This window comes from Stegastes partitus, unplaced genomic scaffold, assembly GCF_000690725.1.
Source record: "Stegastes partitus isolate 25-593 unplaced genomic scaffold, Stegastes_partitus-1.0.2 Scaffold140, whole genome shotgun sequence".
Classification (NCBI taxonomy): domain Eukaryota; kingdom Metazoa; phylum Chordata; class Actinopteri; family Pomacentridae; genus Stegastes; species Stegastes partitus.
In genome coordinates, this window is record NW_007577871.1 from 363,447 (window position 1) to 389,887 (window position 26,441).

Genomic DNA, 26,441 nt, shown 5'->3' on the forward strand with positions numbered 1-26,441 from the left:
TGCAGGAAATTTCTCTCTTTCCCTATTTAGCATTATAATAAACACCTAATGAAGCACACTGAAGAAAAATGCAAAAGTAGCAACAAAACAATATTCAGCTGCATGATGCATATGGAAAAAATAGATCTCAGTAGTAAACAACTGTGACCTGCTTAGCACAGAGGAAGGGGGTGAGAGAATATAAAAGAACCTGTATGTAAATGAGAGGAGTAAGCATATGTAAATACAATACACATACACATACCTGAGACACATGGACAGACATATCAGCTTTGCATGCACACACACAGATGGAAACACAGACAAACATGCATGCGCATACACTAGGACATACATTGACACGCACGCACACATACACACACATATGTGCGCACACACATAGACATACAGAAAAAGCTGGTGCTGGTGTGATAACCCAAAACACACTTTCATCATCCAAAAGCTTTGATCCCTCACACGCCTCTGCACTCTCTTTCTGAGCACGCTCAGACGGCTCATCAACTGCACTCATGAATACTTTATGATACGAATATGAACATTTCTGAAGTTTTCAAGCACTATGGAGGAGAAGGAGATGAAAAAGAAGCAGAAGATGAGGATAAAGGGTGTAAAAACAGCTCAGAGGAGTGAGAAGGCAGGGGGGATGCAGGAAAGAGCTTTCTGTCTTTTTTGTGCAGCAAATGAAAGAGACCATGCTCAGAATCGCTTTGTGTTTATGTTTTTGTTCAGGTGTGATTAATTGCTATTTGTGTGGAATAAATTCCATAACTTCTTTCTAACAATCATGATGAGCAACCATGAGAGCTCAGACCCTGCAGTATTTAAGGTTGCAACAACTTAACTTTCTGCAGGGTCCCAAAAATATCATCATATAATGTTGTGGTCAGTTCTGTAACAATAGAGCTGGATTCTGATTTGTCTTAGCTGATAAAATATACATATTCATTAAGCTACATGGCTAACAATTCTCTTATCATTTCTTTACTCTTACTGGTAATGTACAAAACAAAAGGCCACTGCTGAACATTGCATCTGCATGTTACAACTGTCCCCACAAATGTATCAGCCTTAAGTAAATTCATGAACAATGTAAAAAAAACTTGCAAAGGGGACTAGCGAAAATTTGGCAATAATCTAGCTAATGTGCAGTCTGCTAACAAGTGTTTGTACTCTACCAGCAAGTATAATTTACATTGTAACATTTATGCCAACATAAATTATTTGATTGCACAATATAATATTTCTGAGGGTTTTTGAAGTTCAACAAAAGACTTCAACCTTAAATTACTTAAACCTTAATCTGATTATGTCATGTCAATTTCACAAGTCTGATCTTCCTGGTAAATTTTCACTCGTCAATAATTGAGCTTATCAGCGTGTGGTACCTCCACGCTTGCCACTCTGTACCACGATCTGTCTCCGGTCTGCTTAGAATAGTGAGTGGGTCCAGGCATACTCTAGTGTGGTACCTGTCAGATGTGAAAGCTTGCTGTATTAACAGTGTACTGCAAAAAGGATATGATGCCAACATTTCCCAGCAGTCCCCTGTACAAACAGGACCGTTGCTGAAGGTTCACCTTGGTGTCATGATATTTATTGACAGACGTAAAAAAAAACAACAAAAAAAAAAACGTCCTCCTCGACTGTGTAATAAAAACGCAGAAAAAAAAAGCAGCAGATGGCAGATGGTGGTGGTGGAGTACTGCACTGTAAAGTTAACTTTAGGAACTTTTTGAGCTGGACTTGCTGCACATTTTTTATATAGGCAATGATGTGCGCATCATCTAACTGACACTTGTTCCACTGAGTGTGTGTGAGTGTGCATGGAACAGGAAGAGGCAAGTTCGACCCTCATTTAATCTTATTTATATAGCATCAAATCGCATTAACTTTCACACCAAGAAGATCAAGACCTTACAGCATTATATGACGGAAAAAAAATAAAATAAAATAAAAAAATATATATCTATATATATGTATATTATTCCCCCTTCAGCACTTGGTGACAGTCAGGAGGAAAAACTCCCTTCAAAAAGGAAGAAACTTCCAAAAGAAACATACTCAGGGTGGGTGCCGACTGGCTTGGCTGACTGGGCTGAGAACATGAAGTGTGACTGTGAAATAGTGGTGCTGTGTAAACCTTACATACTTGCAATATGTCTCGGCAAACCATTGAGGGCTGAGTGGGTGTGTTTTTAGGTGAGTGTTTGTGAATATGAATGTGTGTCCTTACTGTCTCACGGTCCAGTTGCTTGTTGACTTTGATGACCCCACTGAGTGGGTCAATGAAGAACTGGTTGTGTCTGTCTCCACTGACAATAGAGTAGAGGATGGCTCCATTCTGCTGACTGTCCACATCCTCTGCTTGAAGCTGCAAACACACATTACACAATGGCACTGTAATTGTATCTCTTAATTTGCATGTGACATGAAAATTGGAGGTTTTAAACTGTTCTTTCCCTTTCCTAAAGTTTAATAAAGGCCTGCTTTACAAATGCAAGTTATATGAAATATTTTGTCCATATATTGCTTACTCCAAAATGGCTGTACAAATATAAGCATGTCAGTTCTGCATGTCTCTTTTGCCAGTCTGTCAAAACACATAGATTTTTATGGTTTTAGGACCATTTGTAGCATTTTGGTATTGTAGCGTGCTTTGCACTTCATGCTGTTTTTCTGGGTTACACGTACATGCACATACCATGTATAGTAATGTCCCTGTTTCCATTGTTTCCCTTACTGTGCATCAGCCTGTTGTATTTGATTCTGGTCAGTACTCCACTCCCTATAATTATTGCTAACAATAATCTGTACTGTTTGGAAGTGGGTTGTTTCATTTGCTCTTTGTCAGTTTGTTGCAAGCCATCAGGTGGTGCTATGCCCCAGATTCTTTGAGGGCACGTGACGCTGTCTGTTACATGTGAACAAGTTTAATTTGCTGATTTTGTGGGTCGCTGAGGAAAAACTTTCATGATGGCTTTCAGGCAGCAACTACTGAGATAAAGAGCAGCAGAGTGGTACGCAGCCAGAATGAACAAGCCTGTGAGCCTGAGCTCAGGACACAGAAACCAGTAAGCTACAGACACAAATCTCTCACGACAGAAGTGTAGCAAAAGTCATGCTTGACTTGTAACTGGTGATTTTTCTGTATTTCCAAATATTCCAAATATTTGTCATCTATTAACATCTTTGTACACATTTACACATCTTTGTATGCACTGACATTTCTTTTTACTCATCGACAAATCTTTTACAAATCTTTTTACCTAATGACAAATCTCACTACAGACACACAGATTGAGATACAGACACACAACTCTCCATACACATTGACAAATAGTTTTGCTACAATAATAGCCCCATAATTGTTGCTGTACCAAAGTGGATCCAACTGTTTTGATTTGAAAAAGGTGAGGTGATAAAGATGCAATACTCTAATATTTATTCAACAAGTTATTTTTTCATAACAGCTTTTTACAGAAATCTATCCAGAAATAAACACAAGCACTCATAAAAATGTGATTTTGATAAAACTTTTGAAGTGCCTGGCTTGGGTCCGCTTTTTCTGTCTGTGAAACTCACTAAATAAAAATATTAGGGAACATTTAAAAATCAATAATTGCCTACAAATAGGTTAGGTATGATGGCATCACACAGACTCTAAGAAGGTAGCACTTATGAAAGGCATAAAATTCTTGCACGACTAAGAAAAGCATAAGTAGATACTGATTCTTTACCAAAACAAACACATTCCCTTTGAAGCCTTCTCGCGTATTCCCAGGCTGCTATGGAACAGGGTCATGTAACTAAAGACACGACTATTGTCATATCTCTTGACAAAGTAAAAAAGCAAAGTAACATAGAAAGAGAGATATAGATATAAAGAGAGTTAGCTGTCTCCTTCCATTCATTCATTATCTACACACCGCTTAATCCTCACTAGGGTCGCGGGGGGGCTGGAGCCTATCCCAGCTGACTTAGGGCGACAGCAGGGGACACCCTGGACAGGTCGCCAGTCTATTGCAGGGCAGAGAGACAACCATGCACACTCACATTTACACCTACGGACAATTTAGAATTACCAATTAACCTCAACATGTTTTTGGACTGTGTGGGAGGAAGCCGGAGAACCCGGAGAGAACCCACGCTGCACGGGGAGAACATGCAAACTCCACGCAGAAAGATTCCGGTGCCCCCATCGGGACTGCGAGGCAACAGTGCTACCAACTGCACCGCCTTGCAGTGAGTTAGCTGTCTCGCAAGACATAAAGATGAAAAGCTATTAAAATGGATTAACAGTGACCTTTGCTACAGATTTTGGATATCTTGTGTGTGAAGTTGCCCTGTGCTATTGATGAAAACCTCTTGGAGTGTTAGGGTTTATCTTCTTGGGAGCAGAAATTTGCTCAGTCAGCAGTAGATTTTGATATATCTTGTAAAACATTTGTGGGCCTAAAGAAGAGGTCTACTAAAAACAGTAATATCTACTCTCAGGGCACAATTAAGGCAAACTGAACAGGAATCACGGATATTTTTACATGATATTGGAGCTACAGAGAAAGTCACGAATTCAGCAAAAATATGTGTGACGGCCCCCTACTATATTGGTGGAACACATTAGTTTTCTGGACTGTGCATTGCTTCCTCAGGTCCCTGGACTGCTGGAGTGGGCGGTCTTAACTACGTGGCACGCTTGGGCAGCGCCCCAGGCTACAAAAGGGCCAACCCCTTAGCTTGTTCTCTCTCTCCTCCTCATACCCCAGACTTGCGGTTTGTGTTCTTTTGGTTTGGTTCTCACACCTGACAACACCTTGCACCACATCACACCCAGGCATCCAGACATCTGCACCTACACCACTGATATCACTGACAAACACACCTCACATCAAATAAATTAATTCAACCAATTAATAAAACTTTATGTTAAAATCTGACATCACCTGTGTCGTCTCCCCTCTTTTGCCACAACCTATTTGCTGGGTTGTGACATATGAAAAAAATCACATTGTTTAAATGACTGACATCCCTATGTTATCTCATCACCCAATTAACAATTCTGGATCATTTCCAACTTCAGGCTTCAGACATGAAGGCAGTGAGAACCTCACTCATTCTCTGAACCTACCTGGACTACAGACTCTCCTATAGTGGCATCCTCTGACACCACTGCAGAGTAGAGGTCACGGCTAAACATGGGTACGTTGTCGTTGACATCTGTTAGGTTTATGTTGACTGTGGTAATGGCACTCAGAGGTGGTGTGCCGCCATCGCGAGCCTCCACTGTCAGAAAGTAGTCCCTGCAGGTTTCATAGTCCAGAGGCAGGGCAACTAAAATGGCACCTGAGGAAGGTAAGAACAGAGCGGTACCAGAGTTAAGTTTGTTAAGAGCAAAATTTTAAAATATTGATAAGATCTTGCTTCAGTTGTCTCAATGAGGGAATTAAAGGTGAGGAGAACATTTAGAGTTTTACAATTGTCAACAAATGTCATGTGCAAAGCTAAACCAACACTGAATACATCCTACCAACTCCTACCACCTTCGATGTTCCTTCATGCTCATGAGCATACATTGAAGCATGTTGTGACTCAGCCCTACATATAGCACACAATCCTGTTGCTGTAAATACACACTAGTCACTTAATGCATCAGATCAAATATTCATAAGAAAGTGGACCATTTCTATCTGAGTAAATTTGTTAAAAATGAGTGTTCAGACATGTTTCAAACTGTCTGAGCCTTTAAAATATATATATATATAATTTTATTTATTTATTTATTTTTATTATTGTTTTTGTAAGACATTCAGATTAATTTCATCAGTAGAAACAATTAGCTTGTGGCTGAGAACAATAAAAAAAAACACATTTATTTCATGAGACAAGTGCAAAGGACAGGGACAAACACAGAAAAGTTTCTGCACACTCTCTAACCTACCATAATGCTTTAATTTGCAATGTTTTGGTGCTGGGTCTTTTGAAACTTAGGAAGAGTGTGCGAGTTTGAAACTTTTTGTGGCTGAGACCCACATATTGCCTTCTGAAATCTAAGAGTTCAGATGAGGATTTGGAGAGACACATTGAGAAGCCAATAAACATATTGGGGATATCTTGACAAAGTGCCTTTTGATTTGTAACAGTCTATGTGAGGATTTGATAAATATGACCTTTACACAATTTTAAAAGCTTGAGATGGATAACTTAGCCATGATTGCAGAGCAGGAAGCAATTGTAAAGTTGTCATTTGTTGGTGACATTTTTCTTGATTTTAGTGATATGTGGCAAGAGGCAAGACAAGAAAAGGAAAAAGCAGATAGAGAAAGAGAGATAACATAGTAGAAGAGAACAAGAGGAAAAAACTAAAAGACAAGACCCATGGATATCAACGGGAAAAAAAGTAATTGTCATGATCTCATGACATGGTCATGAGGTTGAGGTAAGGGTCTCAATGGCGGTTAGCCATAACGCTCACAAACTATATCTATCTTAGAAAAATGGACTGTTGGTGTGCCCCAGCTCCAGTTCCAGCCAATTGCAGAATCGGATTAGTTGATGTAAGTAAAGCAGTGTTGGGTGCATACAAGAGTGTTCCTGAAATCAACAGAAGGAAGTTAGGTGTTCTTAGGCAACCACCTGCATAGCAATACATTTATATACCCTGACAAGAGCTTTCTAAATATACACACGTGGACAAAATTGTTGGTACCCCTCGGTTAATGACAGAAAAACCCACAATGGTCACAGAAATAACTTGAATTTGAAAATTAAAAATTATCCATAGAAAATCAGACATTGCTTTTGAACCGTGGTTTAACAGAATTATTTAAAAAAATAAACTCATGAAACAGGCCTGGACAAACATAATGGTACCCTTAACTTAATATTTTGTTGCACAACCTTTTGAAGCAATCACTGCAATCAAACCATTTCTGTAACTTTCAGTGAGACTTGTGCACCTCTCAGCAGGTGTTCTGGCCCACTCCTCATGAGCAGACTGCTCCAGTTGTCTCAAGTTTGAAGGGTGCCTTCTCCAGATGGCATGTTTCAGCTCCTTCCACAGATGTTCAATAGGATTTAGATCAGGGCTCATAGAAGGTCACTTCAGAGCAGTCCAATGGTTTCCTCTTAGCCATTCTTGGGTGTTTTTAACTGTGTGTTTTGGGTCATTATCCTGTTTCAAGACCCATGACCTGCGACTGAAACCCAGCCTGCGGGTAGAAGCTGTGCTTGAGATGGTTTGTTTTGGTCTTTATTGTCTGATATCTTTTACCAAAGGGTAGGGGGGAGAACAAGGGGTGTCCGGGGTGAGTGGGGTCCTTTGCGATGAATGTGGCCTTCTTCTGAAGTCGGCCGGTGTAAATGTCTTCCAGTAGAGGTAGTGTGGTCCTGATAACTTTCTCACCACCCGCTGCAGGATCCTCCTGCCCTCTGCAGGGCAGCTGGTGAACCGGCGTGGTGCAGCAGTAAGTCAGGAGACTCTCAATGGTGCTTCTGTAAAAGTTCACCAATAGGGGTCGAGGGAGTTGAGCCTGCTTTAGGTTTCTGAGGAAGTCTCTGTTGTGCCTTCCCCACCTGGTAGGAGATGTTGTTGGCCCAGTTGTTGGCCCAACATGCTTGTCTATAATTTTCTTTATAATCTCCTGAGACAACTCTCTCCTTCGTTTCCTCTGGTCCATGTTTAGTGTGGTACACACCATGTCACCAAACAGCACAGTGACTACTTGCAACCCTATAAATAGGCCGACTGACTGATTACAAGTTTGTAGACACCTGTGATGCTAATTTGAGGACACACCTTGATTGAACATGTCCCTATGGTCACATTATTTTCAGTCTTTTCTAGGGTAACCATCATTTTTGTCCAGGCCTGTTTCATGAGTTTATTTTTGAAAATAATTCTGTTGTTCAGAAGCAATGTCTGATTTTCAAGATAAAGATAAAGATAACTTTATTGATCCCACAGTGGGGAAAGTTCACTGTTACAACAGCTCCAAAAAAAGTGTACAGTCAGTGCAAGAATAATTGGAAACACCCAGTGCAAAATGTAGGAAAGAAACAGAAACAGAAAACAGAATAACAGAAAACAGAAAACAGAAATATACAGATGTTGTTTTTTTTTTTTTTTTTTTTTTAAAGCAGACTATATACACAAGGTTGAGGTGGTAATGGTTGTTGCACATAGTGGAATTTCATTGGCTAAATTTCATAGAATTTTTATTTATTATTACTTTTGTCAGATTCAAGCTATTTCTGTGAGCGTTGCGGGTTTTTCTTTCATGAACCGAGGGGTACCAACAATTTTGTCCGTGTGTATGTTTGTGTTTGGCATCCACAGCATCTACAGGTGAAGCTGTAACTGCTGCCAAAGAGGCTTCTACAATGTACTAATTTAAGGTTCTAATTAAAGATCTTTATATTTAATTTCTAATAAATTTGCAAAGAAGCAATCTAAAAAAAGGAATTCATAGGATGACCTGTGCAGAGACATCACTCACCTGTCAGTGGGTGGATGTGAAACTTTCCGTGCTCGTTTCCTGATCGGATACTGTAAGTGATCTCAGCATTGGTCCCAATGTCTTTACTGGCAGCGTAAACTCTCAGAACCTCAGTTCCAACTCCCACATCCTCAGGTACTGTCGCCAGCTGATCACGCCGTTCAAACACAGGGGGATTGTCATTGATGTCCAGCACAGTGATTGTGACATTGACCAATGAGTAGAAGGGCAGCGGTGATCCCTGATCAGACGCACAGACTGTTAACTGATAAGCCGACTGGACTTCACGGTCAAGAATGCGTTCCAGGGCCACAATGCCTGAGGCCTTGTCAATGGAGAAAAAACCTCCCGCAGAGTCAGCCAGGGAGTAAACCACCATACGACCTGGACCTGCTGCAGAGCAAAAAGACAAGCGAGCATCAAGTACACATTAGAGGTTTGAAACCCTCAGAACATACACTGCTTGCCAGATCATCATGTCTTAAAATGAAGGCTGCTTCTTAGAAATGTAATTTTTTGAAATGGACAATCTGACATTTACATCATGTCTAGTGTTTTTACTCTGCTTAGTCACACCACTACTTCCATCACTTTTCATATGAAAGATATAGTAAACACAATGATGACCATTCAGGAGTAACTGTGTAGTCATTAGCATCACACGTGGGACGTGTCAATATTGCATTTTAACTGTCACTGACTCTCTTTACCTAATGTTTTTGTCTTTAAGGAATGCTAATGATTGATGAATCTTAACTAGCATGAATTATGTAACATTAAAAATACATTAACTGACAACGTCAAAAACAGACACCATGTAGAAAATGTATTGTACATTTGCTGTAGTACCTGATTGTTCCAGGTACTACAGTACTACATTATTGATCGATATTGTAGCTTTACATTGTTGAGAAAGTTGTTCAAAATGTGCATCCCTGGAGTCTTTGTATTGATTTTGACTTACATTTTAGCTGCTTTTGAATTATAACGCTTTTATTTAGCGATTGTTGTAAGAAAAAAATGCACTTTGCATTTTATGTATGAAGGGAAGATTAGCTTTTAAAGCAGTAGTTGTGGTCGCGAAAGTAGTAACGTCAAATGGAAATGGTGATAATACTCGCAGCAACAGTAATTGTATCACCTTCATCAGGGTCTATGGCCTGGATCCGGGTAAGCAGGGCTTTGGTGACTGTGTCTTCATAGACACTGGTGGTATACTGTGACAGGGTGAAAATGGGCGGGTTGTCATTCACATCAGTCACTGCCAGCTGCACCTCAGCGCGGCACCACAGTCCACCACCATCAGTTGCCTGGGCAACCAGTCTGTAATTGTGTGTCACCTCACGGTCCAGAATGACAGATGACTTGATCTCACCTGGACAGGATAAGCACAAAATGTGAAACATTACAAGAAACAAGTCTAACAAAATTTGTCACACAAGCTTTAAAGTATCTGTAGACATAACTGTGTGCCTAAATGTGTAAAAAGCAACATGACAGGCTAGAGACCCAGCCCCATTTTCCTGCTGCATTTCACATCAAACTGGATTGATTCAAGTTGCAATTTATGCAAGTGATAAAGCTAGATGGAAGTGTTTTGAAAGAATCACTCTGTTCATACCAGTGTCTGGATCCATGCTGAAGTCCTGGGATCCAGGACCATGTAGGGAATACTGGATCCAAGCACTGATGCCTACATCTGCATCTGTAGCTCCAATCCTCAGCAGCACACTGTTGACTGGGAGGTCCTCTGGGACGTAAGCAGTGTACACAGCCTGCAAACATAAATACACACATACACAGCAAAGAAACAGTAACTCTATAAAAAAAATTGCGGACTCTAGCAATGGCTGCTTTTACAGTTAGTTAAATCAAATTAATGTGGTAGACCAATGTGGTATATCTGTTGTAAATGTGTAATTTGCAACTGTCTTCACTGTTTGTCTCGGTCCTTTACAAAGAGCAACACACAACATCTTTACTTACCTGGTCACAAATAGGACTGTTGTCATTGGTGTCCATTACTGTCACCTCTACCATTGCCTGGGAAACAAAGAGTCCATCGCTAGCAGTAATGTTGATGATGTAGAGGTTGCGTTCCTCCCTGTCCAGCTGTCCTTTCACATACATCTTCCATTCACCCTGAACCAGACCGAGTGCAAAGACGCCACGATAGTTCCCACCTGGACAACATACAGCCGGACAGGAAAAACAAGATAATGGATTAGTAAAGGAGATATCTTTATCAATATTAAGCTGTGCCCAAACATTATTTATTCAACAAAAGTGGAGGAAAAATCAGTTGTAAGTGCGGTCCAAGTTTTAAACTTCATGTTTGCAGCTAAAATAAGTCATTGTGCAGCCACCACCAAATTTAAGTACATTTTTAAAAAAAAACATTTTAACAGTGCAATAGTCAGCTTTGTAAATTTAAATATTACTTTTTAAATAAACTTGAAGACATCAAAAAATAAACTGATTGTCTAGGTGTGGTAATTATGGTTATGGCTACGGATATAATATTTTTTAAATTCTGGTAGGAACAATTTGCATATTGCCTCTGGTTAGTTGTTGACCAGAGTAAAATCTTTATACGTGAATCTAATTATTCTGACGTTTACCTGTTGTCTTTCTGAGAGTCTGAATTATCACCTTTTCGTCACTATTTAAAAAAAAAAAAAAGAAAGAAAGAAAGAAAAAAAAACTGATAGATTGATTTTGTTAGAAAATTGAAGAGTTGATTGGCTGCACACTTTTTACGGTTTAATGGGAAGGCTATCAGGTCATTTCATGAGCCACATGAAGTTACAAGTGACTAGTTTTCAAAATTAAGTTGAAAGTCTTTTTCAGCTATTAAAATAAGTATGAAGTCCACTTCATGTGACTCCACTCCAAAACTCCCATCCCATTTCATTGTGTAGTCTTTCTCTTTGGAAATGAGGTGTAGTGGCAGTGTCTCCCTTCCCCCTCCTTTCTCTCTCTACCTTTTCTCCAGGTGGGCGTGAGTGTGGCATGTGTGTGTGGATGCTGACAATTGGCTAATCACCTGAGTGAACACAACTGCGGCGGGGAGTGGTCGATCTGCAACAACTCAACCTGCTGCCATACAAGGTTTATTGAAAACCTTTATCGCCCTTGTGGAAAGGTAATTGCCCCCTTAATAACTGGTTGGTCCACATTTGCAGCAAGAACTTCAGTTAATTGTTTGCGATAACTTGTGATCACTCAATTACATTGTAGTCTGCAAAACTGTTCAGCTGTGCGTTACTAATATCACTGAAACCAGCCATGTAGTCACAGTATCACCACGCTGTATGCATCGCGTTGCCATGGGAACCTGACATGTATGTAGTAGGTGATGTAGAAATCGCATGTTATGTTTTGGTCCTGATTTGTTGTCAAGTCCATGTACACTGCTGGTACAGTAGCTGATTGAAGATTAGAAAATTGATTATTCTATTGGCATTACATAGAATATTGAATCCATAACGCTAATTTCATATTGATTTGGTCATTGATTGAAATGGTATCCTGTGTTATGGGACAGTGTCAGACCAAATGCACTTCAACATCATGTTTAAATATTGGGGCTAGGACTTTAATGACTTAAATTTGATTAAGTAATTACAGAAAAAATAACGCATTTAAAAATAAAAAAATAATTAAAAAAAAACATTTAATCGCACCTTTCTCAGTTCCCTACTTTATGGCACAAATGCACAACTCCAGTCCCGGTAGGTGGCAGTAATGCACTCAAGGTTCGTTTGCCAGCCCCAAAGAAGATGCACAGGATGCATTGATTGATGTCAGTGCACAAGAAAGTTTAAACAGTGATGGAAGACAAAGGCGCATTGCTTGGCGTGTTGGGCAGAAAGTTTTTTTTGTTTCTGTTTTTTTTTGCTTGTTAGGCGGAATTTTTTTTTCTTCATCCAATCTGCCTACGTGTCCTCAGAGGCGATATTTATCTCTATTCATTGATTCAGTTGTCAATCAAATTTATAGATATTTTTTTAAATTGCGTCCCACCATTATTAAATATATGAAGTTTAAAGTTTACCAGCTTTAATGTGCAGCTGTCAGTTAAGTGGTTGTATGGATGGGTATAACAAATATGCACATTTGGCAGTTTTTTTTACCAGCATTCCTATCTTACATCATTTGCAGTAGTAGCGCATTTTACTGTCATACAGTTTTAAATTTCTCATTGATGTCCATTATATCAACCTGTTGACTGAAGCAGCAGTATACGATCATTTAATTTTTTGCAGAAGTCTGATGATGCATTAAAAGCCCCCTTTTATGTGAACATGCACAGAGTTTATAGCAGAAGGCCTGACTTAACAAAGAAAGTTGATAACCACATTCGTGATACCATTTATCTCTGATGGGGGTTTTAGTTTTTGTCGAGCTGACTTACATAAAAAAGCCATGCTATTTCAAACTTGATTTGCAGTACAGCCCTGTGGTCTGATGAATCTTATTTTGTTACACATCATGTGGCTTGCCATGTGCATGCGCATCTAATGGCAGTGGCCTCTTTAAGGTGCTTTCAGGCAGGATAATGTTTCCTGCTACACTGAAAACATTGTTCATCCGTGGTTTACGGAACATGACACAAGGTTTTCATCTGGTCCCTAAATCTCCCAGATCTCAACTGATCAAGTACTTATGGGATGTGCTGGAAAAACAAATCTGGTCCATTGAGGGCCTACTTTGCAGGGTGGCGTGTTGACAGTTTCAAGTGGTGGTTTTTTTGATGCCATATGGAGACCTACATAATATTAGGCAGGAGGTTTTAATGTGGCTGATCAGTGTATATCACTGCAATGGGTGTGAGAGGGGATTTGTCACGTAAACTTGAAAATAACAAATATGTTTAGGATTTAGAAAATACAAAAACCCATAAAGAAGTTCTGACAAGTAAAGGGAAAAGCAATAATACAGTCTATGCTCAATTTCTAGCAAAGCAAATTTTTTGATCACTATCCATATTATTAATATGTCTGTTTAGATTGTTTGTCACCCAGTTCATGGTAATCCCAAGAGCTTCAGTAAAAGTCCAATTGCGTTTTCTAAAGTATATCATTCTAAAAGTCGCATTCATGTTGGTTTCCCTTCCTCTTTTGATTATTTTGCTTACACCTTTATCCATTGATATATATATTGTTTCAAACATTGATGTATGTGCATCAAGCAGATTAGATTATTTTGCATCAAACATCAAAAATTAGGTTCTGTGTAGTTAAAACGAAATTAAGGGTGTTGGGTTTAGACGGGGAATTACCATGTGCAGTGTCTTATATTCAAATCATGAGGTTTGAGTCCCATCAACAATCAACACTCACCTTTTAATTACCCAAAACCATGATGGTTCCCTAACCATAATCAAATGCTTTATTTGCCTACCCTTACTTGTAAATTACCTGTTGTTTACTTGTCATAACAGCAATCTTTCCCCAGCACTAACTGTTCCCAAGCTGCTATTCACAGAGAAGGGTGGAAAGCAAGAACTCTTAACACATTGGCTCTGGATATATAAAACAAATAATGAAACATGCTGAATTGTCCAAAATCAGTGTTCTTGTCTGGTGATGATGGTTATAATGCAATGTCAGATATTTACATTAGTACTCACCAGTGATGTGATAGCTGACTTGTCGGTTAACGGGAGAGCTGTCATCATCTTTCGTGATCAACAGAGCTACCACCTCGCCTGGGGGGTCACTCTCCTGAACTGAACCGAAGCAGTAGTTCTCCATGAACCTGGGTGGGTTGTCATTAATGTCTGACACTGCCACTGTCACACTGGAGGTACTGGAAAGAGGCAGGGTCTCCCCAAGGTCTGACGCCACCACTGTGAATGTATAGGATGGATTGGTCTCATGGTCCAGGTCCTTGCGTGTGGAGATCCAGCCTGTGTTGCTGTCAATGCTAAAGGTGTCAAATAACGTGTCTGAATCCCCTTCTGACTGGATTAATGTACCGAGTCTGTATGTTACCTGGCCATTTGCCCCTGAGTCTGCGTCTAGTGCTTGGACTTGAATGATTCTGGTTCCAACTGATATTCCCTCCATAATGGTGGTAATGTAGGAGTTGGCCTGAAATGCTGGTTTATTATCATTTAGATCCAATACTTTGATTTCAGTATCGACAGAGGACACAGAATCCAGCTTAGCCTGTTGTGCTGTGGCAGTGACCTTGAAGTAGTATCCTTTGATCACCTCGTGATCCAAGGCCTTATCAAGTTTGATTACACCTGTATCCTTTTCCACCACAAACACCCCATCTTGGTTATTTTCACCATTTTCTCCATTAACCAGGGCAAAGGTAGCAGAGACGGAGGTATATCCAAGAGGGTTGTTGAGGTGTACCCTCCCTATGGCTGACCCTATGGGGGTGTTCTCTGGGACACTAAATAAGTAATGATGTTGACTGAAGGAAGGAATAAAGGCATCTGGGGAAAGAACATGGATGTAAACAGACACTAGAGAATGTCGGACTGGATTTCCTCCATCCACAGCCTTCACAAAAAAAGACAACACAGAGTTCCTCAAGTGACTGAAACTGCCTTTAGTTACCATCCAACCATTGTCTGGGTCTATCTCCAAAATATCTACCACAGGGACGTGTGCCTCACTGTAAAGTGAGTATGTCACTTTGGCGTTAGTGCCATCATCAGGATCATGAGCCTGAATCTGTGTCACCAAAAAACCTTTAGCTACATCAGACTTGACTGAAGCACGGTACTCTGTGGCACGAAAGTAAGGTGCATTATCATTATCGTCTAACAAAGTAACCTGTACTGTACAGTAAGAGACACGGCCACCTAAATCCTGGGCTGCAACTGTAAGAACAATGTCTTTATTAGCTGGATCTTCACGATCAAACTTTTCTACAGTGCAAATCTGACCACTTGCATCAATGCTAAATTGATCCTTGCCCATATCATTGACAAATGAATAAGTGATGTGACCAAACATTCCAGGGTCTGCATCTGTTGCCTTCACCTGAATAAAAAAAACAAACAAACAAACAAACAAACTGTATTAGTCAATACATACACACACACACACATATATATATATATATATAATTACAGTTACTCAGCAATATTCTTCAGCAAAATTATATATCATATGATGTGAATTAATTAGTAGCACTTACCTGTATAACTTTGGTTCCCACAGCAGCATTCTCTCTTAACTCTGCTTCGTACATATTCTGTCCAAACACTGGATTATGCAGGTTGGCCTCCAACACCTTAACATGAACCTGTGCAGTGCTAGTAAACACTCCATCAGACACTGAAACATTGAGGCTGTAGGCAGACTCCATTCTTTGCTTACGGTGGCTAGACAATGTGATGATCCCCGTTTTTTTGTCCATTACAAAATTCATCTTTTCATTTCCTGACAAAATACTGTACTCCAATTTGTCGAAATCTGAGCTGTCAGCATCTGAGGCCTGGACACAGGTTATAAAGTGACCCTTTGGTGCTAACTCATTCACGTATGCCTCATAGAGCAACTGGTTGAAAACAGGAGGATTGTCATTCATGTCATTTAACATGACAGTCACCAACACTTCACTACTAAGTGGTGGGAAACCATTATCAGTGGCCCTGACAATGAAGTCATACTTCTGGACTAGTTCATGGTCTAGCATACGTGCTGTCAAAATTAATCCACTGCTACTATCTATGTGAAAGTAATCTGTACTATTATGGACATCTGAGAAGATCTGATAGCGTACAACATTGTTCTTCTCTGAGTCTTTGTCTATAGCAATAACTTGAAGTGCTGGAGTTCCAATCATTGCTGTTTCAGACAAAACTACCCTATAGGACATTTTCTGGAAGATAGGTGAGTTATCGTTTACATCCTGGACATAGACATCTACATCAACCTCAGCATGGGCACCAGTTAGACAGTCTGTGGCTCTGATGGTCAGGTGGTAAGATGCTGCTACTTCATAGTCCAAAGAGTGGATAACACTTATCACTCCAGTATCAAAACCAATGTCAAACTGAAGATATGGATCTCCATCAACAATAGTGTAGATGATGTTTTGACCTTCAGGACTAGTAGCATTGATGCCAAGGATAGGTGTGTGCACAGCCACATCCTCATTTACAGAAACAGAATAAAATGATTTGTCATAGACAGGCATGGCTTTGTTGACAACAGTAATGGGAAACTCTATAGTAGATGAGAGGGGTGGATAACCACTATCTCTAGCATATATCGCAATTTGGTACTCCACATTGGACAAATCCGACTCAAAAGATCTCTTGAGGCTAAGTATACCTGTCTGCCGATTGATCTCAAAGTGCCCATGGTCATCCTTGAGATAGTAAGACACCTCTCCGTTAATCCCTTTGTCACCATCTACTGCCATGACCTTGAAAATGGGTGATCCAGGTTCAGCTTCTACTTGAACAGCTGCATAATAAGGAAGTCCAACAAACACAGGGGCATTATCGTTTATGTCCTCAACTTGGACTCTAACCATAACTCTGGCCACGTGCAAGCGGTCGTGCTCCCTTCTTGCCTCGACAACCAGTTCATAGAACTCTTGCTCTTCACGGTCAAAGGGTATACCCGTGGTTTGGATAACACCAGATGTCGAACGAATTCTGAAACGTGTACCAGCATTCAACAAGGTATACTTTAATGGTTCATTGAGACGGTTTCCCACAGCACTGACCACAGCAACTTTGGTGATATTTGATACATTCTCTTCAATAGATGAAGAGTAAATGCTATGGGTGAAGCTGAGACCAGAGTCCAGGGCTTCTCTGACAATTATAGTCACCAAAGCCGTGCTGGAGAATTTCCCATCTGAAACTTTGACACTGAAGCGGAAACGCTCTTTAAAAAAGTTTGTGTTTTTGACGATAAGAATTCCACTGGAAGGTTTGATGGCAAAGTGCTCTAGTACTCCATCAGTCAGTGAATATGTGAGCTCTGTAGGGACATCTTTGTCAGGGTCTATGGCTGAAACCTGCAAAGCTTCTACTCCAACATAGGTGGGGAGTAGCAGGACTGTTTCGTAGGCATTCTGGGTGAAGCGAGGTGGCGAATCATTGGTGTCAATCACTTGTATCGTGACCTCAGTTGGACTGTCTGCTGTCAGCTGTGGCCTGCCATTGTCTCTCACATGAACATGGAAGCGGAATGTGGCAAATGTCTCATGGTCTAAATTAGCAATTGTTCTGATGGAGCCAGTTCCTGAGTCCACTGTGAAGAACATTTTTGCAGTGTCCTCAACAATCTGGTAAACCAACAGCGCATTTTGGTTGCGATCAGCATCACTGGCCTTGATTACGAGAGGTGAGTCATCTGAGTTCAAGACCACACTGTTGACTGGTGCTACCTCACTGATGCTCCCATGATAGTGAAGCTGCTGGAACACCGGTGGGTTGTCATTCTCATCAACTATCTGGATTACTAGAGTAGCATTTGAGGCCATGCCAGCCATATTAGTAGCTTGGACTATCAGGGTGTAAGATGCTGTGGTCTCATAGTCTAGAATCTTTTGTGTAGTAATCACGCCACTATATTGATTTATCTGAAAAACGCGATCTGTATTTCCCTGCTTGATGTCATAAGTGAGGGTGGACTGGCTGACAGCACTGATGGTGGTGACAGAGGTCCCAATCATTAAATTCTCTGTGATCTCCGTCTGGTACTCCGGCTGAGGGAATTTTGGACCAGCATTATCAGAGAGAGTGACTGCAATACGCACTACTGTGGTAGTGGACAGAGGAGGGGAGCCATTGTCAGTGACTCTGACAGTGAGAACATAGTGACCTATGCTGGACAAGTCCAAGTCACGTGCAACAGTAATAATACCCAAAACTGGCTCCATATGGAATGCATTTCCAGTGTTCCCTGTTGAAGAATTAGGAACGATATTAAAGATATATTTTTCATGTAACATAAAAAAAAACATTTAAACATGAAGGAGCAAATAATTAGCTGTCAGATGTACCTACCTGCTTCAATTGAGTAGTGTAGCTCTGCGTTCTCGCCTTTGTCTTTGTCCAGGGCAGTAACCTGGACTACAGCTGATCCCACTGCTGCTGACTCATAGACTGAGCCTTCATACAGAGCACTGGTAAAAATGGGTACATGGTCATTTATATCTTCCACTTCCACGAGTACACGAGCCAGATTTTTTCTGTATGGAAACTCTTGATCCTTCACCTGTGGAGAACACAATAAAACAAACCAAAATGAGAAGAGCTTTTATGTGGTCAGTATGAAATTAAAATGTCAAGTGTCTCTGGTGACATAATTGGCTAAAATATAACAAACGCTATCACTCAAACCAGAACTCTCACTCTCTCCCTTTCCTTTACTGCATGTTTTTTATAGTGTTAGTTTACAACTGGATGCATAAATGAAAATAAAAGAAAAGGGTGTCTGTTCTTTGATGAGGAGTAGATACTCATGTACTCATGCACTGGCTGTGTTTAATTGATAAATATTAAGTTCCGATACAATGAAACAGAAAACGTAAAGATGGCCTCTCCTCCTGTTATACACAAGAAACAAGACATTTTTTTCTCCTCCTAAATTTTCTGCTCTGAAATGGTTCCTGTTATTGCTATCACTCTCAGTGGTTGAGCAAAACCAATATTCAATAAAAATGTAACAACCACAGATATTTGGTCTGCAGTCATTGAAGTTGCTTCATTTCAGGACAGCATTATGAAGTTTAACCAAACTAGAAAACTAGAATTTTACTAACACAATAATGCAGGCAAGACTGGAGTGTTCCAGCAGTCTTTTATCACAAATTTCTATTTATACCATAAATAACTGGCAAAGTTGTGGTATAGATTTTTATATCACTAGTAGTTTATCAAGACCAAAGCATGTCTTACAATGACTGTGAAAATATGTTGAGCACAGGCCTCGTGGTCCAGCCTCTGAGCAGTGTAGATGGTGCCCAGGGTGGGATGGATGCGAAACAGACGCATGCTGTTGGGGTCTATGGAGTTCTGCAGAGAGTACGTCAGTCGATGATGCTCATCACGGTCTGATGCCAGAACTTGGACCACCTCAGTGTCAGGTGGTGTATCTTCAGAAATAGTGACATCATAGGTTGGTTGGGAGAAGACTGGATCGTTGTCGTTGTTGTCCATAACAGTAATGTGAACCTGTATCATGAGGGACATTGATAGGAGAGAAAGGACAGGGAGAAAAGCGATAAAAAACAACATACATCATTAACTGAGGTGCAACAATTTATCTCAAGCGGAGTAGCTGACATTATGCAGAGATGTAACATGTCATGTCATGCTGGAAGGGAAATCTTGCAGATATGCTAAATATAAATTTTCTATAACAAAACTTGGACAGCATTATCAATCTATTGTCTATTAAACCACTTTATCCTCTGCAGGGTAGCGGGGGGGCTGAGAGACAGACAACCAAGCGCACTCACATTCACACATACAGACAATTTAAAATCACCAATTAACCTCAGCATGTCTTTGGACTATGGGAGGAAATCGAAGCACCTGGAGAGAACCCACGCAGGCACAGAGAGAGCATGCAAACTTCCCACAGAAAGATCCCAGGCCGAGATTCTAACAAAGGACCTTCCAGGTACGGTGCTAACTTGGACAGCATTATATTTCACACAAAACACATTTGCTAATGCAAATTAGTTGTATATGGACAGAATTTGTAGCAGACTTAGTTTTTTCTGTTCTCCTGACAGAGATCTTCTGTAAAACACTACACTATCAACGCAGCAATGCAGGCTCAAGGGGTCTACAGATCATGAATCTTTCTGCCTTTATCAGCCCAGGAACGACTGCTGTTGGAAAATGTGGTGAAGTGGATGCAGAGATGTCTGTATAACAGCATAAAACGCAGAACTACTTTGTCTTTTTTTTGGTTTATCCTGTTGTTTGGTCTAACAACACTGGGGTAACTTTCCAGTATGATCAGGTCCTTACTGTATCATCCTTTCAAAAGGTGAACTGTTTCATCTACAGAGGGATATAGGAGATGCATACAAAAAAATTTGCTCTCTTCAAACAGTTTGAAAACAGTAAAATTTTAAATCAAAATAAATATGTTTCTGTGAAATTATGCATTCATAATCAGCGGCAAAGTACAGATTGTAGGAGGCTTTCATAAAGTTAATCTGTGATAAAATATAAAGAGTCTCGACAGCAGAACTCATATGATAGGACTTGACCATTTCAGTGGCACTCAAATTATAAAATAGAACACAATTCAGGACAGTAATGAGAAGGATTAAATGCATGTCATTGTACAGACTGTAGAGAAGCCATGCAGAGTATTGGTGGTTGGTATGTATCATGACTCATGGAAAGTTCCTGAGTCACATATGACTGGTGCTGAAGCCCAGCATGAGTCAGGAAAACACACAAGGAGAGGCACAGACTTGTAGGTACAAAGGCAGACGGTGCAGACAGAAATGCAGAAAAGGAAGTAATTAAGATTAGCGTCTAGAAAGTTCAACCTGCCCAATTTCGTCATATTTGCCGATATGCACTTACTGGCCACTTTATTAGGTACACCTGTGAAATCTAATGTAATCATACAATCTAACACCTGAGCATGTATGTCTGTAATTTAAAGGGCTATTGAACTCTATTTTCATGAACAAGTGTGGAAACAAGAACACTACATTGACTACTCACATCCCCTTGAAACACACTACTCTCCCCATCAGGATAAACAAACCGTTTTTTTGAAGCAAGTGTATTTTTTATCAAATGGTAAGGAACAGAGGGGTCAGGATTTGGTTCAAAATACAAAATATCAATACAGTAGCTCAAATATGATGCTTAAAGAGGATTATGTTCCCTTCTCTTTCAGCTAAATTTTCTTTAAACTAACTTTTGATGTTGTAGATACTATATTCATCATGTTTTTCCTGCCTAATAGTTAACAATTTTTTGTCATGACAGTCATTCATTACCCATACCTAACCATAACCCTTACCCTGTAGAAGGAACAGAGTCAGCTAGTGGGAACTACTAATTGTCGAGGGTTGTTAAGCAATCAAGTCTCATTCATTAATCTTTGTTATGTCTGTCTGGCATCAATGCCCTTGGAATAATGCTTCTTAATGATATTTTTCATGATTTTTCAAGATTACATGTCAACTGGTGAAATGCAAAGATTATGTATTGGATAAATCAATGAAATACTGTGGAACACAAATGCATGGAGCTGTTGACCTGCTCAGAGCAGGAAGGCTGTGCAAAACACACTAACTCCTTCCACTGGAGTGAAGTGACTGAAGTTACAGAACTAGCACAGTCAAAGAATAGTAGCAGTATACAAATATGAGGTGTGTCAGAAACGTTCCAGGACTGGTGTCACAAAAGATACATTTCAAATCCAAACTACAAACTAAAAGTTTTCCCCTTCGAAGTAATCCCCCTGGAGTTTAAGGCATTTTTCCAGCCTTCTCTCCCATGCCTCCATGCACCCCTGGAAGGATTCTTCTGGGATCCTCCGCAGTTCTGTCGTCATAGCCATCTTGATGTCGTCCACATCTTGAAAACGGTTCCCTTTGATGACCCCCTTGAGCTTGGCAAAGAGGAAAAATCCCATGGAGCCAGGTCGGGTGAGTGAGAGGTTGCTATTGGACGGTGGTGTTCCTCCAGGAACTGTCGGATGCTCAGGGCATTGTGTGCAGGCGCGTTGTCATGATGAAGCAGTCATGACTTGTCCTGCCACAACTCTCGTCTCTTCTCGCACACTGAACAAAGCACATGCCACAGGATCTCTTTGTAGACGTGCTGGTTGATCGTCTGAAGGGGAAAACTCATAGTTTGTAGTTTGGGTTTAAAATATATCTTTTGTGACACCAGTCCTGGAACTTTTCTGACACAAAGTGGTGCACTGATTAATTAGAGGGACAAATTTCCTTTTATGATGACCACGATAGCATTCTGGGCACTTGCCCAACAAGCTCACCCATGAAAGAGAATTCAGCATATTTATTTTATCATGTTGTATTTCCCAATTATATGACTATTGTTGCTTTATGGGTCATGCTAACATTGCAGTCTTGACCTCTAATGTAGAGATTCAGGGAAATTAATTTGCAGCTGTCCTGGAGATGGTGCTTTACTGCTCCAAAATCCGCTCGGAGAAAAGACCAGGACTTTCCAGACTGAATGCTCAGCTTTCTATGTGGTGAGTAAAAGCTAACAGAGTAAAAAACAAACAAATAAAACAACCCAGTCCACACAGCTAGTTTGGTTCAGACTTTTTAAGATGTGAGAAGGCCTCACAATCACAAGCTTTTTGCACTTTGAATGTGGCTATTTGAAACATGCAGTTAATTAAATCAGTAGAAAAATAGTAGATACATAGGTGGAAAGTTCCAAGTTCTGAGATAAAATAAAAGTTCAAGAACTTGACTGAAACCCAAAACCTGATACCCAAAACCTGACAGTGATAACCCCTGAGCCACTACGCTGCTGCCAAAATTTAACAGCTGATCTTACATAGCAGCAGGAGGAAAATGACTACATACATGCGCACAAAAAAGAACCCAAAATTTGTACTGATTCCAATGTAGAGAAAATATAAAAGGAAGTGGAAGGAAATAGGAAACAGGAGTTGAGTGCTGCCAGGCATTAAGTCTAAATTTAAACCCCACTGCAGCAGTTGGCCTTCTGTTGCTCAACTGTAGAGACATTCCCTGGCGGCTTGATGCCATGCTGACTCTCCATCTGGGAGCCTTCCTCACATCTTACAGGTGTAAGTGTATGTATGTATGTGTGTGTGTGTGTGTGTGTGTGTGTGTGTGTGTGTGTGTGTGTGTGCGTGTGTGTGTGTGTGTGTGTGTGAGAGTGTGAGAATAGGAAGAATTTATGTGAAACCAGCCAGCGACTGTGATGAAGGTGTTACTAACCTTCATGACCTGTGGCAAAATCTAAGCCTAAATCTTTTGCAAAGATTTTAATTAAGTCTTGACACTATATCAGAAGGGTGGGGATTCCACTTACTGGTTTGTTTTGGAAGCTTGACTTCTTGACGAATGACACTGCGTTATACTGACAGCATTGCAGTTTAATAGCATCACACTGAATAAGGTCATGTGTCGTCTCGCTTAGCCAGCTAAGTATTACATAATGGTCTGGCTGCACCTCACTATCACTCCATTCTAGGGGGGAGGGTCTTTCAATTGTGTGTGTTGTTATTTTTGTTGTTGTTGTTGTTGTTTGTTTCTTCTTAAACCAATCAAAATCACTTTGTGCTGAGAATTCTATGACTGCGTCTCTGCCAAATAGTGATGGGGGAAACCTGTTCTGGTAGAGCAGTTTTATGCAGGGAAATGAAAACTTTACCATTATAATGGCAAATTCTCCAAAAAGGAAAACAACACAAAAGACAATAAAAATAGTTTGTTACAGTAATTTTAAAAAAGAGAGGGGAAAAAAAACCTGTTCCCAGTAGGTGAAGCCTGTCTATAATTGCTAGTTTGAAGTGAAACATATGGGTACACTGGTCAAGTCAGTGTCACAGGCACTTGCCACTTCCAGAGTAAAAAGATGTGGGAAAATCAATGCCGGCTGATGATGGCTGTGCCATAAAATGATCAACATTGGGCATCAGACTGCTGCGAAACAAAGTCTGGGATTTTCTGAGGCATTTACACAAATTGTTTTAGGTCATGAAGCTGTAGTAAAGACTGATTTAACAGGGGGAAGTTGCTGCTATGTTGGGAGCGTTGTTGCCACAGGGAGGTGTACTTGGTCTGCAGCCATGTTTAGGTGAATGATACTTGGTACGCACCATCCACCTAAATGTCTGGATCGAAGGGTTCCCAACAGAACATTGCATTGTAATGAGATGGTCAATATTATTCACTTCACCTCAGTTCAGTGGTTTTAATATTCTGGCTGATCAGTGTACATTGTGCCACAACAATGTTGCTGTTACCATGTAGAATATGCTATTTACCATGAAGCCTATTACTAGTCATAACAATGTATGCTGCTTTGTAGGTAGAAACATTAATAGTGCTAGGAAACTCAGAGCAATGTTTGTTAAAATGTTATTACGGAGCAGTGCATGTGAAGAACATGAGAAGAACCTGAAAATGACTGCTATCTACTCATTGTCCCAAATAATTAAAGGCTCATCCTCACTTATTATAAGGCTCGGACCACAGATATATAAATACAAATACAACAGTGATGAGTAGAACTGAGGATTTACACAAGAACCATATTCCCGGTAAACATCAACATATCATGTTGTAGTTTACAAAAAAATGTAAAAGAAGAAATTGCATGTTGTTGTGGAACAGATTTCTGAAGACTGACAAAACAAATTCCAACCCCATGAAAAAGATGGAAGGGGAAAGTGTGGGGGAACAAGGAACACCTATGACCCAAAGCACCACCTCTTCTGTCAAACATGATTGTGACTCTGTCATGGCTTAGACATGTATGACTGCCAGTCAAACTGGCACACTCGCTTATCGAAATTATTGACGATTTTGAAATTGGGCTGCAAGGTGGAGCGGTGGTTAGCACCATTGCCTCGCAGCAAGAGGGTTGCCAGTTCATGTTCCAGTGGGGACACCGGGATCTTTCTGCATGGGGTTTGCATGTTCTCCCCATGCAGCGTGGGTTCTCTCTGGGTTCTCCGGTTTCCTCCCACATTGCAAAAACACGTTGAGGTTAACTGGTGATTCTAAGTTGTCGGTAGGTGTGAATGTGAGTGTGCTTGGTTGTCTGTCTCTAAGTGATGCCCTGCGATAGACTGGCGACCTGTTCCCTGCCTTCGCCATAAGTCAGCTGGGATAGGCTCCAGCCCCCCGCGACCCGAGTGAGGATTAAGCAGTGTATAGATAATGGATTTATGGATGGAAGATTTGAAATTGATGTTGACAAAAGCAACAAAGCAAATTCAGAGGTGTACAGTAGCATTCTGTGTACTCAAATTGAGCAAAATGCATCAAAAACTTGTGAACAAATTTTACTGCATTTGATACAGTTGAGCACAACATTTTATTTCAGATACTACAACATGCCATGGGATTAAAAGAACATCACAAGGCTGGTTTAAATCATATTTATCAGATAGATTGCTCTTCGTTCATGTCAATGATTATGGCCATCTTTCACTTATGCAATATTGTCAAAATTCTGTAAAAACTAGTCAATGCATTTGTAACTTCTAGCCTCTATTATTGTATTTCTTGTTATTAGAATGTCCCAATAAGTCCATAAACTCTCCAGCTGATCCAAAGTGTTCCAGCCAGAGTTCTTACATGAACAAGTAAAAAAGATGATATTACTCCCATATTAGCTTCTTTTCATTGGTTCATTGTTTGTTTGCTTTATATCTGTTATTCTCTCTCTACCACCAAAGGAAACCTTGGATTTGTGGGTTTAGATAGAGATATCATATGTTATTAATTGGCACTACATAAATAAAAGTAAACGAAAAGCAATCATTTTTAGGGTCAAGAGGTGGATATCTTTGATTGGCTAGGTCAATCATCTGATCTCAGTCTGACTGAGCTGAATTTTAGCTGGTGAAAACCAGACTAAAGTCAGAGAACCAACATCAAGCAAGTGCTGAATGTCTCTGCAGTGAATGTCAGTGGACGCATCACCAGGGATGATTCAAATTGTCAACTGACGTGAATAGGTGCAGTACTGTAGGACAGTATTTGACTGTAAATGGTTTTTCCTTTTTGATAATTAAGTTGTTGGTGTTCAGTTGATAAATTTAATAAAAATAATTTTCCAAGCTTAGATGTTTCAGGAGGCTAATGTATCACTTCTATTGATCGGCCCAAAAGCCACAATGTTCACAGTTCTCTTGCAGAGGAATGGTTGTATCTAATATGATCATTATATGGTCGTTATTGTTATTATGGTAAGTGTTTTAAAACAGTACTTTTGAGTGGATAGAATTTTGT

The 26,441-nt window shown here is 40.2% G+C and overlaps 1 protein-coding gene across 1 annotated transcript in view; it reads right to left on the minus strand.

The window, feature by feature from the left end:
- fat3a (FAT atypical cadherin 3a) overlaps window positions 1–26,441 on the minus strand; it is a 203,218-nt gene that overhangs the window by 39,171 nt on the left and 137,606 nt on the right. The window contains exons 9-18 of the mRNA XM_008278980.1: window positions 19,384–19,659; window positions 18,490–18,700; window positions 15,657–18,385; window positions 14,128–15,499; window positions 10,479–10,675; window positions 10,114–10,267; window positions 9,634–9,867; window positions 8,493–8,882; window positions 5,126–5,340; window positions 2,234–2,371 (exon numbers count right to left, since the gene is read on the minus strand). Coding sequence (XP_008277202.1) covers window positions 2,234–2,371; window positions 5,126–5,340; window positions 8,493–8,882; window positions 9,634–9,867; window positions 10,114–10,267; window positions 10,479–10,675; window positions 14,128–15,499; window positions 15,657–18,385; window positions 18,490–18,700; window positions 19,384–19,659 — 5,916 coding nt within the window. The remainder of the gene's footprint in view (window positions 1–2,233; window positions 2,372–5,125; window positions 5,341–8,492; window positions 8,883–9,633; window positions 9,868–10,113; window positions 10,268–10,478; window positions 10,676–14,127; window positions 15,500–15,656; window positions 18,386–18,489; window positions 18,701–19,383; window positions 19,660–26,441) is intronic.